This window comes from Marmota flaviventris, chromosome 17 (assembly GCF_047511675.1).
Source record: "Marmota flaviventris isolate mMarFla1 chromosome 17, mMarFla1.hap1, whole genome shotgun sequence".
Lineage (NCBI taxonomy): Eukaryota > Metazoa > Chordata > Mammalia > Rodentia > Sciuridae > Marmota > Marmota flaviventris.
The window spans coordinates 44,553,364-44,566,857 of record NC_092514.1 but is presented as its reverse complement, the minus strand read 5'-3'; the positions used below and the strand labels follow the sequence as shown (position 1 = coordinate 44,566,857).

The window sequence follows — 13,494 nt, the reverse complement described above, 5'->3', positions numbered from 1 at the left end:
TATGAAGCTTTTGTTCTTTGAGTCTTTATGTATTATTTGATTTGGTTTATTTTATTCTAACATTTTTACAGAAAGAACTTCTCTGTTCTTATCAAGGTTAGGCAATTCACAGTAGGCCACAGATGGTAAGGAACCTGCAGAGTTTTGCTCTAGAGTCCAACCTATGCCATACCACTTTTCTACTGCCGCCCCCACCCCCCCCTTCTTACTTATTAAAAAGTTTTCTGATTGGGAGGCTTAGGCAGGAAGATTGTAAGTTTGATTGTCAGCATGGGCAACTTAGATTTTGTCTCAAAATAATAAAAATAAAAAGGGCTGGGGATGTAGCTCAGTCCAGCCCCCAGTACTGAAAAAAATTTTTTTTTTTCTCTGAATGTGTAGAGCACTGTGAACAAGGAAGAGGTACAGTTTTCTTTCCTGAGAGTAACACCAATTCTTGATGTTGCTTTGCTGCAACTGTTGCCTATCATTAATGATCATTCTTTATTTTTTAGTGGGGAAGAGATTGAACCCAGAAGTGTTTAACCACTGAGCCACATCCCCAGCCCTTTTTTATATTTTATTTAGAGACAGGTCTCACTGAGTTGCTTAGGGCCTCACTAAGCTGCTGAGGCTGACTTTGAATTTGCAATCCTCCTTGCCTCAGCCTCTGCAGCTGCTGTGATTACAGGTGTGCACCACCACACCTGGCTCAATATACTCTTCTTTTGGGATCTGCCAGCTCTGTTCAACAGCTATGATCTTTGTCAAGTTACGTACTTTTTCCTGCCTTAGTTTCTCCAGCTCTAAAACTGACAAGATTAATATTTGTATTTATATGTATAGCACCCAAAATGTTACTGGGTTTGTGGCAAGCCCTCAATATAGTAGCTAATACTGTGCTAGGTGTGGTGGAATACAATTGTAGTCTCATCTACTTGGGAGGCTAAAGCAGGAGGGTTGCAAGTTCCAGACTTGGCAGCTAGGCTTGGGGTGTAACTCAGTGGTAGAGCATGTGGGTAAGGCCTTGGGTTCCATCCTCCATATGGGGGAAAAAAGTTTTTAGATAACTATTTTTATGAGCACACTTTTTTTTTTTTTTTTTTTTGGTACTAAATATTTGAACCCAGGGCACTTAACCACTAAGCAAAATCCCCAGCCTTTTTTGTTTTTTATTTTGAGACAGGGTCTTGTTAAATTGCTTAGGGCTTCCTTAAGTTGTTGAGGCTGGCCTTGAATTTGTGATCCTCCTGCTTCAGCCTCCCAAGTCATTGGAATTACAGGCATGTGCATTGGAAAATTTTTTTTAATCTAAATATGTTTGTGTTTAACAATTTCTTTAGCAGTTATTGTATTTAGAAATCACAGGAGAGTGTACTTGATCATTTTGGGGAGAGACTCAGGTGAGTCTGACTTTCCCACATTTTTGCTTTTTTAGGTAATTTTAACCAATCAAATGACAACAAAGATTGATAAAAATCAGGCCTTGCTGGTTCCTGCATTAGGTAGGTAAATTAATGAGATGAGCATTTTTAATTTAACATTTTTTTCTGCCTTTTCATTTGATGTTTATTGAGTGCTATAAGGTCTATGAAAGCAGAGAGTGTTTATTTTGCTTATTGATAAATCTTAGCATCAAGCACAGTGTCCTTTCACTAATTTAACAGTTACTGAATATTTACTGTCAAGTACCTGAAATACAAATATTCAAAAAATTACTGCTACTATCAAAACCTCACAGTGGTAGTTAAGAGAAAAGAGTAATCCATTTAAATACATATCATATTACCATGAGTAGACTTATGACTCTGTTCCAAGCCTCAGCATGATTTTGTTAGAACAAAATGCCACAAGATGTATTTCCACTAAAATCTGTAAGAATATATATATATATATTTTTTTTTTTTTGCCAGGCACAGTGATGTACATCTATCGTTTCAGCTACTTGGGGGACTGAGATAGGAGGCTTGCTTGAGTCCAGGAGTTTGAGGGCAGCCTGGACAACATAGATCCCATCTTAAAAAAAAAAAAAAAAAAAAGAGGCTAATGATTTGTAGTATTTCCCTAGATTGGTAAAACTCTATTAATCTTAGCATGTGACTCACGTCCTTTGATTTTTAAATCCAAGTACATTCTTGTTATGTTAAATTTGATGAAGTAAAACTATATTTTGTTAGAGGTATTCTAAGGAACTTATAGCCTAGTCAGCAAGGCAATATTAAGTTTTGTTCTTTTCTTTCAGGGGAGAGTTGGGGACATGCTGCTACAATACGACTAATTTTTCAGTGGGACAGAATGCAAAGGTAGGTACAGAAACAAGTTAATAATTGTGAATATTAGGTTAATTATGCTCATTACTTATTAGTTTCTTAGGTAGTTCCCAGAATGAGATTTATAGTGACCCAAAACTAATGCTTTTGCTGCCTCGTCTGGCATTACTTATACTAAACATAGAAGCATATTGTTGTGTTGCACATTTAACTACATAGAGAATTTTTTGGAATTTTAAAATGATGGGGTGCATGCACCTGAAACAAGTAGGTGACTAAGGAATGCCACCTTCTAAAGCTCTCTGAAGTAATTTATTAGCCATACAGAATGGTACTCTGTGTTCCTGGAAGGAACTGAAAGAAGAATAAAATAAAGACAAAAGAAAAATTTTGAGGTTAGCTTTAGGACTAATTTTAATATGGAAAATAGGATGGCTTTTTAGTTGCTTAATATAATTCTTGTATGAAATTGTGTCTTTTTTTTATTCTGCTTTTATTACCCAGTTACTTACCTGCCTTTCACAAGTATTGTTCTTTAAAATAAAATCATGGCAGCATGAAACCTTTGTGTTTGTTTTTAAAGCTGCTGAGCTATTGAATGAACCAGCTTTCCTTTTCTTTAAAATAGGCCATTGAAAGCTATGAAGTCTTTTATTCTGTGCCTTCAAAAAATGTCAGATTCATGCCAGCTTTTCTGCCTTGTGATTAATTGGCATTACTTACAGACCTTGGCATGGAAATACTCTAATAATGGAGGAAACTGAGGCAGTACATGGGTAAAGATGGAATAATCACCCCCAAACTGAGGCAGTACATGGGTAAAGGTGGAATAATCACCTAAAAACATATTGGGCCTAGTCAGTGACATTGTTTTTTTTCTAAGTTGCATTTATTTGTTCTAAAACTGAAAAAAAAAAAAAAAAAACAGGCCTAAGTTAGTTTTTAGTGACACTAAGCTCATAGCAAAACTAATTACACTTGGGCATACATATTTTGCATTGATTTGTGTAGTCTTTGTTTCCTTGAAAGATTAGTATTTCCAGCTAGGCATGGTGGCACACACTGTAAATCCAGCTACTTGGGAAGGGCTGAAGCAGGAGGATTGCAAGTTCGAGGGCAGCCTTGGCAACTTAGCAAGACCCTTTCTCAAAACTGAAAAAAAAAAAAAGGGCGTGGGGGTGGGGGTGCTGGGGATGTAAGCTTATTGGTAGATTGCCCCAGGACTGGGAAAAAAAAGAGAGAGAGAGAGAGAGATGGTATTTCCAAAGAGCTTAGGTAAAATTTCCCCCATAATTTTGTCAGCTTTCAATTGTTGTGACAAAATAACCTGAGAAAAACAATTTAAAGGAGGAAATATTTATTTTGGCTCACAGTTTCAAGCAATTTAATAGTTGCTTGGTCCCCATCACTGTGGGCTTCTGTTGAAGAGAATATCATGGCATGGTGTTGTGGAGAAGAACTGCACACCTCATGGTGGCAAGAGGGGGCCCAGGAAAGCAGCTGGGGACAAGATGTAGTTTTTAGGAACATGTCCCCAAGGACCCAATCCCTTCAATTAGGTCCCACCTCCTACAGTTTTTACCACCTACCAATATCCATTCACGTGTGAATCCATCAGTGGGTTAACTATGGATGAGGTTAGGGCCCTCATGATTCAGTCACTTCTGAAAATCCCCTCTGAACATTGCTGCATTGAGGACCAAGCCTTTAACACATGAGCCTATGGGGAATATTTCAGATTCAAACCATAAAAGTAATGAATAGTGTTTTATAATTACCTATTTCCCCTTAATTCTGTAAATAAATTATTGTATACTTATTGAGTATTCCTTACCCAAAATGCTTGGGACCAGAAGTTGTTTTAGAACTGTTTTTTTCCCCCCAAATTTTAGAATATTTGTAAATACATAATGAGATATCTTAAGAATAGGACCCAAGTGTGAACATAGTTCATTTGTGTTTTAATATACACATAGCCTGATAGTAATTTTATACAAGTTTTCATAATTTTGTAGATGAAATAAAGTTTCATGATTTGGAATTTTTCCACTTACAGCATCATGTTGGTGCTCAAAAAATTTCACATTTTGTAGAAGTTTGGATTTTCAGATTGAAGATACTTAACCTGTACTCGATTCACAAAAGGAATTCTCTTCTTAGCAACAAACCTTATTGTAGAGACTTGGTAATAGCTCTCCAGCTGAGAGTTTTAAAAAACATTGCTTTTTGGGCACAGTGACGCACGCCTGTGATCCCAGTGGCTAGGGAGGCTGAGGCAGCCTCAGCAAAAAGTGAGGTGCTAAACAATTCAGTGGAACCTTGTCTCTAGGTAATATCAAAAAAGAGCTGGAGATGTGGCTCAGTGGTCGAGTGCTCCTGAGCTCAATTCCTGATACAAAACAACAACAAGAACAACAAAAAAAAAACCATCACCACATTGCTTATACTTCCCCAGATTTAGGTTATTCTGTAAAGTACATCCTATTGTATACATGCTTTTAGGAATTCTCCTGAGCATTTAATATACAATAGCTCTTGTCTGGACTGTTACTGAATACTCATTAATAGAATGTATTTTAGAAGTAAGGAAAATAATAGGAGCAAAGAAAGACATTTTATCTTTTTATGAACTCAACAGAAAGGGTGAGTTTGTTGCCTTTGTCAAATTCTAGATGCTACCCATGTGGTCAGAAAATAATGCTTACTTTTTTTAAAATATCTGTATTTTTAGTTGTAGAGGGACACAATGCCTTTATTTTATTTTATGTGGTGCTGAGGATTGAATCCAGTGCCTCACATGTGCCAGGTGAGTGCTCTACCACTGAGCCACAGCCACAGCCCCTCATGCTTACTTTTTAAGAGTTAACGATTATATTAATTCAGTTTCTTACAGATCTTTCTTAAGAAATTAGAAAACAGTATAGAACATTGATACTATATATAGATCGAACCGGGCAAATCTACTGTACTATGAAAATTTCCCTATATTCTACACTATATTGTACATGCTTGCTTGTGCTAGGTATTTTTTTAAGAACTTAATGTTCAACATTTCAAATAATCTTTTCAATAACTCTTTGAAAAATCTAGGCCTTTTATTTTTTTTTAAAGAGAGAGAGAGAATTTTTTTTTAATATTTACTTTTTAGTTTTTGGCGGACACAACATCTTTGTTTGTATGTGGTGCTGAGGATTGGACCTGGGCCGCACACATGCCAGGCGAGTGTGCTACTGCTTGAGCCACATCCCCAGCCCTAGGCCTTTTATTATTAAAAGTGAGAGAACCAGGATGGGGTTGTGACTGAGGGGTAGAGTGCCTGCCTAAAGTCTGTAAGGTTCTGGATTTGATCCCCAGGTAAAAAAACAAACAAATAGAAAAGCAAAAATGAAATAAAAAACCCAGAAAGGTTAGCTTAGTAAATAACAGCTTCCTTTTGTTGAATATTTATTACTGCCCTTTATTGAATAAACACTGTGTATATGTATACTTTCATTTTATTTTCCAGAAAACTATAAAGTTGATAATATTATGCACATTTTATAGCTGACTCTATGATAGAGTCTGTTTCTTTTTTTCCTATAACAACTATTTCTAGAAGGTAATTATAGTATTGCATTGATTGCCAGCAAATCTGAATGTGTAGCTCTTATTTTCTTTTTAGCTAAAATCTTTTTTTCATGACAGGCATGGTGGTGCATGCCTGTAATCCCACTAGTTTGGGAGACCAAGGCAGGAGGATTGAGAGTTTAAAGCTACCTTCAGCAACTTAGCAAGGCCCTAAGCAATTTAGCAATGCCCTAAGCAACTTAGTGAGACCCTGTTTTTAAATAAAATATAAAAAGGGCTGGGGATGTGGCTCAGTGGTTAAGTGCCCCTGACCTCAATCCCCAGTAACTCCCCCCAACCCCCCCTCCCAAATCCTGTTTCTACACTATTTTTTTCTAGCCTATGGATATATGAAAAGTAATATGCATACTTTATAATAATCAGAATAAGTTAGCTTCATTTAGTAGAATTAAAATAATTTTGTTCTTCATTGTGTGAAACCAGATATCTTCAAGTCATTAAAATTGCATGAAATCACCTATAATCCCTTTGGCTTGGGAGGCTGAGGCAGGAGGATTATTAATCAAAGCCAGCCTCAGAAATTTATCGAGGCCCTAAGCAAGACCCTGTCTCTAAATAAAATACATAAAGGGCTGAGGATGTGACTCAGTGGTTAAGTGCCAAAAAAAAAAAAAAAGTATGAAATCTTTTTTTTTCTTTATTTTTTTTGGACAGGGTCTCACTAAGTTGCTTAGGGCCCCACTAAGTTGCTGAAGCTATCTTGGAATTTGGGATCCTCCTCCCTCCCTCCACCTCCCGAGCCACTGGGATTACAGGAATGTACTACCACTCCCAGCTGCAGTCACTGTCAATTGAGTGTCTGGGATTGAATTTGAGGCTTCATATGTGCTGAGCATGTGCTCTACCACTGAGCTACACCTCTCAACTCAATGTTGCATGAAATATTATATGCTTTTAAATTTTTAGTTTCTCTTGAAAGGATGGAAGTAGAAATTTATATCAGAGGAAAACAGTTATAAAAATGAACATTTTTTGAGATAAAAAACTGAAAACCTGACAGGTGAGGTGGCACATGCCTGTAATCCCAGCTAAGCAGCAGGATAGCAAGATCTAGACCAGTCTTGGAAATTTAGTGAGACCTTGTCTCAAAATTAAAAAGGACTGGGGGTGTGGCTCAGTGTTAGAGTGCCTTTGGATTCAATCCCTAGTACCACCAAAATACAAACAAAAAACTGAAAACCCTTGAATAGCCACATTTATATTGGGAATTGAACTTAAATATACTATAAACCCCAGCCCCCATCCTTTATCAGTAACATCTGATTTCTAACTTTTGGCTAATGATGGAATAATATTCCAAAAGTTCTTAGATGAAATGCTTTTATCTGTGTCCTCATATTATGTGGGTTTTCCTCTAATTTGCATATTCATGATAATATGAGGCCAAGATTGTTCAGAATTACAGTACTCTTTGCCAAGAAGATCTGGTGGTAGAGTGGAGTAATATATCAACACCCCCACACAGTGTTTCATATGTGTGCTCAGCTTTAGAGCACAAATTGTGCTTCTGTCTTGTTTCTTCCTGACCCAAACTATGTAGTTCAGCCATATGTTAAGCTTCATCTCAGTTGGGGCCTTGAGCCAAGTGATTCTTTAGTTCAGTTTCTTGCTTAAAAAGATATCTTGATGCTAGGCACAGTGGCACATGACTGTAAATTCCAGCAACTGGGGAGACTGCAGCAGAAGGATCATAAGTTTGAGGCCAGCCTTGGCAATATGCTAAGACCTATCTCAAAATAAAAATAAATAAATAAATAAGGACTGGGGATGTTGCTCCGAGGTAGTGAGGCCTGCTGAGTTCAATCCCCAGTGGCAAGGGAAGGGGGAAGCTTGAGACTATATTTTGAAATCCAGACATATCATTTTAAAAACTTATTTTCACCTAGAAATTGAGTAGACACAATATCTTCATTTTATTTTTATGTGGTGCTGAGGATTGAACCCAGTACCTCATGCATCCTAGGCAAGCACTCTACCTCTGAGCCACAACCACAGCCCGTCAATCTGAAATCTTAATCTCTCTTTAAGTGTTCTTCTTCTTCTTCTTCTTTTTTTTTTTTTTTTTTGGTAGTAGAGCTTGAACCTAGGGGCACTCTACCACTTAGCCACAACTCCAGCTCTTTTAATATTTTTATTTTGAGACAGGGTCTTGCTAATTTTCTTAGGGCCTTGCCAAGTTGCTGAGGCTTGCCTGGAACTTCCAATCCTCCTGCCTTAGCTTCAAAAATTGCTGGGATTACAGGTGTGTGCCACTGAGCTCAGCTAGGCTTCTTAATGAATGTGTAAACTTCTTAAAAGCTTAGTACTGCTTTAATAATTTTCTCAGAAAAAATTAGAAGCATTGAGTACCTTTTTGGACAAACTGGTGATGTGAGGTGATTTAAGATATTAATTGTTCAAGTTAGCTAATTTTTGTTTTCTTGAATCAAAAAGTAATTATCGAGGACAAGGAATATAGCTCTATAGTAGGGCATTTGCCTAGCATGCACAAGACCCTGGTTTCATTTTCCAGCACTTTTTTAAAAAAAAAAAGTGATTTTATTTATCTTAATATTTATGCATTAAAGATAGAATATCAAAGCCTATATGCCTGTAATCCCAGGTACTCAGGAATCTGAGGCAGGAAGATCAAGGCCAGCCTGGGAATTTAATGAGATAACATCTCAAAATAAAACAATTTTAAAAAGAAAGGACTGAGGGTATAGCCCAGTGGTAGAGTGTTCTGGGTTCAATCCCCAGTATCTCTTAAAAAAAAAAAAAAAAAATCAACCCTAAAGCATTGAAAAAACTTAAGGATCCCATTTCTTAACACAGATGTTCTTTTCTTACATATTACTTAGCAGTTATTTTATTTGTATGTTAAGTTGTAATTATAGAGTACATGACATTTTGGATTCTGCTGTTTTCATCCTGAAAGTACAAACCTAGAACAGAAAGCTAATGGACCATAGTCTCTAATTGCTTTTCTTTTGAATTATGTTTGAAGAGAGGGATAATTTTGAAATTAGGGAGGTAACAAATCATAACCAAAATGTCTTTTTTGAATTAACTTTGAAAACAAATCAGTGTTGAATTGTGTGCAAATAAATGATCCTTATAACCCTGAAAGTCTGTGATTTACTTCTCTAACTTAGAATCTGCATTTTATTTTATTAGTTTTTTTAAATGGCATTTATGTAGACACAAAATTTACCATTTTACCTTTTTCCCCCCAATACTGGGGACTGAATTTAGGGCCTCACATGCTAATCAAGGATTCTAACACTGAGCTACATCCTCAGCCCTTTTTTTTTTTTTAGACAAGGTCTTATTAAGTTATCCTGACTGGCCTAGAACTTGTGATCCTCTTGCTTCAGCTCCTGAGAAGCTGACTCATTTTAGCCTTTATGGGTTTTTTTGTTTATTTGTTTGTTTGTTTTGTGATACTGAGAGTTGAACCTGGGTGTGCTATATATCACTGAGCTACACTCCCAGTATTTTTTTTTTTTAAAGTTGGAACAGGGTCTGCTAAATTGCCCACTCAGTCCTTAAACTTTCAATCCTCCTGCCTCACATTTCCTAGTCACAGGGATCACAGGTGTATACCACCAAGCCCAGCTTATTTTTACCATTCTTATTAGAATTTTAGTTTTTTATTTATTTTTGGTACTGGGGATTGAACCCAGGGGTGCTTTTCCTCTGAGCTACATTCTCAGTCCTTTTCATTTTGAGAGATGTTTTCAATAAGTTGCTGAGCCAGGTCTTAAACTTGGGATTCTCCTGCTTTAGCTCAAATCGGAATTATCTGTATGCTCCAGTGCGTAGTCAATTTGCTTCCTTTTATTTTTTTTTTAATAGTTAATGATATTTTTAAAATTCTAATTTGTTAACATGACAGTAGAATAGATTTTGACATATCCTACATAAATGGAGTATAACTTCTCATTCATCTGGCTGTACATGATGTAGAGTTTACACAGGTGATATAATCATATATGTACATAGGATAATACTGTTCGATTCATTTTATCATTCCTACTCCCATACTCACTCCCCTCCAATTTCCTTCCTTTGTAAGAGTGAATTATATTCTATGTATGTATATATCACATTTTGTTTATTCATCTGTCAATGAACATGAGTTGCTTCTGTCTTTTGGCTATTGTGGCTGTTATATCTGTTTTTAAAGTAAATTTTAAAAGCCTTAAAGTTCTTCTTTTTCTGTTAACATTATTTGAATATAATTAACAAGATCCTCCTGCCTCAACCTCCTAAGCTGCTGGGATTATACTCATCTCCCACTGCTTCCAGCTAGGATTTTATTTCTTAACTACTTTCAGTTTTACTTTTTACTTTGTTTAGTACATAATAAAATTCTACCTAAACGGATCTTGTTCTGTCATGACACTGATTTTTCTTTTACAGAATCATTTTAAAACAGTGCATCTTCCTATCTTTTTATCATACATTTTTTATTTATATTCCAAGAAATTATCTTACTGCTTTTCTAAAAACACATAAAAGTGCACAAATACTGCAGAAGGATTGTGAAAAAGTAGATAAATATATAAATGAATAAGCAACTTTCACCTTGTAATAACTATTAGCTTTTTTTCCCCCTTTAGTACTGAGGATTGAACTCAGGAGGCACTCTACCACTGAACTGCATCCCCATCTTCCTGTCTTTGTCTCTGGAGTAGCTGGGATTACAGATGTTTGCCACTGTGCCTATTAACTTTTTGGTTGTAGTCTTGTGACAGTTTTTCAAGAGATGTCATATATATATATATATCATACAGTATAACTTTTAATTCTTATTAATAATAATTTCCTATCATTATTTTCTGTTAACCTTTCCTTTTAGCATAAATGGCATCTTCATTGTATCTAAACTAATTAATTTGAATCATTGGATTTTTTTGTTGCTTTGGAATTTATATAAACAATCTATTGTTATTATATTATTATAATTATTACATGCATAAGTATAGGTAATTTTAGAGGGGAGTTTTTAAAATTTTTTAGGAGGTGGCCTTGAATTCCTGGGGTCAAATTATTCTCCTCCCTGTGCCTCCCAGATAACTGGGACTCAAGTATGTGCCACTTCCTCTAGCAGGAGAATATTTTTTATGTTTCTTTCCCTTCTGTGTCTTAAGAACCAAATGTTTGAATTACAGTAAACTAGCATAAATTATGAAATCAGTCATATGAAGTAATTAATTAAAGTTATATATTTGTATGCTTTTTCTCTAAGCAGGTTGGCAACATTGTACAAATCACCAAGCCAAAAGGAATCCACAGTACTGTTTCAGATCACAGTCAGTATTTTTTGATTAGTGGGATTTTGGTGTGGTGGGCAGTAATTATCTGAAGAGATCATTTACAGATTGCTTTTGTTAGCTTCTGTAGGCAGCAAACATATTTGAGGACAGCTTTTGATGTTTAGAACATCCCCCAAATAGTTGTATATACAGAATATTGTAGTCATAATTGGACTAAAATTTATTCTTAAGAACAGAGGAAATACTTATTTTGGGGTAGTATGTTCCATGGCATATGTAATGTCAGTATATTAAAGATTTTTAAAGTGAAAGTTGTTGGAGATTTTCAGAAAAGAAAAAATACCAACATTACCTTTTTTTTGGTCTGTAGATATTATAGATCTATCATAGCCACCAAATATAGTACACTTTAAAATGTTAATTTTCTTGTGAATTAACATCATAGAACATACATATTTGGCTGAAATATGCATATTTATCAACATTGCTGAGCCCAAGTATATCTTGGCATCTCATTTTTATAAGGACAAAAACAGAAATGGAGATTCTGCAGCTGAATTAACCATTTAATTTTTGCACTACCCAGGTGCATTTGAAAAAGCCTATTTGGAAAACTTTTTATTTTAGAAGTATTTAATTGTGAAAATAAATTTGTAAAGTACCTAAGAATTAGTACAAACTATTTCATGTTTTCCAACATAGCTACCATAAAGTTTCTGAGGATTGTTCTTTAGAGAACTTCTGATTGTTCTTTAGAGAACTTTTGTTTTTGTTTTTAGGGTGCTTGGGAGCCTCACCACTGAGCTACATATACTTACAGTCCTAAAAAACTTTTTTTTTTTTTTTTTAATTTAAGTACTGGGTATTGAACCCAGGGGCACTTAACCACTGAGCCTCATCACTAGCCCCTTTTAATATTTTATTTAGAGATGGGATGTCACTAAGTTGCTAGAGCCTCGCTAAGTTGCTGAGGCTGATTTTGAACTTGCAATCCTTCTGTCTTGGCCTCCCAAGCTGCTGGGATTACAGGAGTGTTCCGCTGTGCCTGGCCTAGAAGATATTTTTATAATGTAGTGTTTTTTCTGTATTTGTGGTAAATAAGTATTCAATATAATCCTGGCTTGGACCAGCCACAAGGCTTATCATAACTCTTCATTCACAATGGTTAATAAATTCTATCTCAAGAAAAAAGTAGCTATCATACTTAAAAATATTTGTCTACCAGTCTTTATTTTAAATGTTCTTAAAACATGTTTGTATATTTTTTCATTTTTCAGCCTCAGGGATTTAGAGATGCTGTTGCCACAGAAGGTTCATCGAGTACCCGGAAAAGGTCACGAGAACCAGAGGAAGAACAGTAACCCCAAAACAAATCTACAATATACAAATATATTGATGTGAAATTCATTGTTTATAAGTAGTATACTCATTACTTTAAAGTATAAACACAATAACATGAATGAATCAGGATTATATGAAGTAAATGGGAAAAGTATTTAAGGGATGTGATTCTCTGAAAAATGTTTTCTAAAGCAGTGTTCTACAATTACATTTTGCTTTGGTTTCATTTTCAGTAGCATTCAGTAAGAGGTAACATAGGTATTACATTTTCCAACTGTGGAAAGCTACTCGCGTGTGGCCAATCTGAATTTACTGTTCAGACTAGTAAATTTTTTTTCCCAATTGCTTAGGAAAATCATAGGAATAAAGGATTTTTAAAATATTATTTGTTCTCTTTTTTTTTCAATTTTTTTTTAGTTTTTGATGGACTTTTATTTTATTTATTTATATATGGTGCTGAGAATTGAACCCTGTGCTCCACACATGCCAAGCAATTACGCGACCACTGAGCCCCAGCCCTCTTACTTGTTCTCTTTAAATGAAATTTTAATAATTCTTTAAAATAACCTGGTTTTTTTTTTTTTTTTTTTTTTGACTGTAAAGTAAAAACCATGAGTCAGCATATCCTGTTCAGTTTTATGGGTAGGATGCAAATTTTAGATGATCAAATTGAATTTAATGAATTCAGTTCTAAAATCTAAGCCATTTGTTTAATTTTTGTTATTTTAAAATGTTACAAGAAAGATTTTGATGCAGTTATCTAGAAATTGTTTAAAACATTTTAGAGTAAGGTTATAAGCCTGCAATTATTTATTTTTACATTTTGAAGCATGATGTTATTCATTCTAGAATTATAGATGTGTTGACATTTTTCTTTGAATAATCTTAACCCTGCTTGAATAAATTAAAATTTTGGATTTTTGAGTGTTTTCCAAATCATATAAAAATGTCTGGTACTTGATTCTTAATATTTCTGAATACATTTACAAAATTTACTTTGTTTCCTATATAGAAAG

At 35.0% G+C, this 13,494-nt stretch overlaps 1 protein-coding gene and 1 pseudogene across 5 annotated transcripts in view; both read left to right on the top strand.

Annotated features, from left to right (window-relative positions):
• LOC114080978 (DNA repair protein RAD51 homolog 3) overlaps positions 1-12,863 on the top strand; it is a 32,780-nt gene extending 19,917 nt beyond the window's left edge. For 2 of the 5 annotated variants that reach the window (XM_027922553.2, XM_027922550.2), the window contains exons 6-9: positions 1,418-1,484; positions 2,222-2,282; positions 11,110-11,173; positions 12,415-12,863. In XM_027922553.2, the coding sequence (XP_027778354.1) occupies positions 1,418-1,484; positions 2,222-2,282; positions 11,110-11,173; positions 12,415-12,498 (276 nt within the window). In that variant the 3' untranslated portion in view covers positions 12,499-12,863. Of the gene's footprint in view, positions 1-1,417; positions 1,485-2,221; positions 2,283-4,980; positions 5,056-11,109; positions 11,174-12,414 lie in introns of all 5 variants that reach the window. The other 3 variants (XR_011704954.1, XM_027922551.2, XM_027922552.2) reach the window with 3 other exon arrangements.
• On the top strand, positions 350-519 carry LOC114080982 (small nucleolar RNA U3; annotated as a pseudogene).
• Positions 12,864-13,494: the final 631 nt, after the last annotated feature.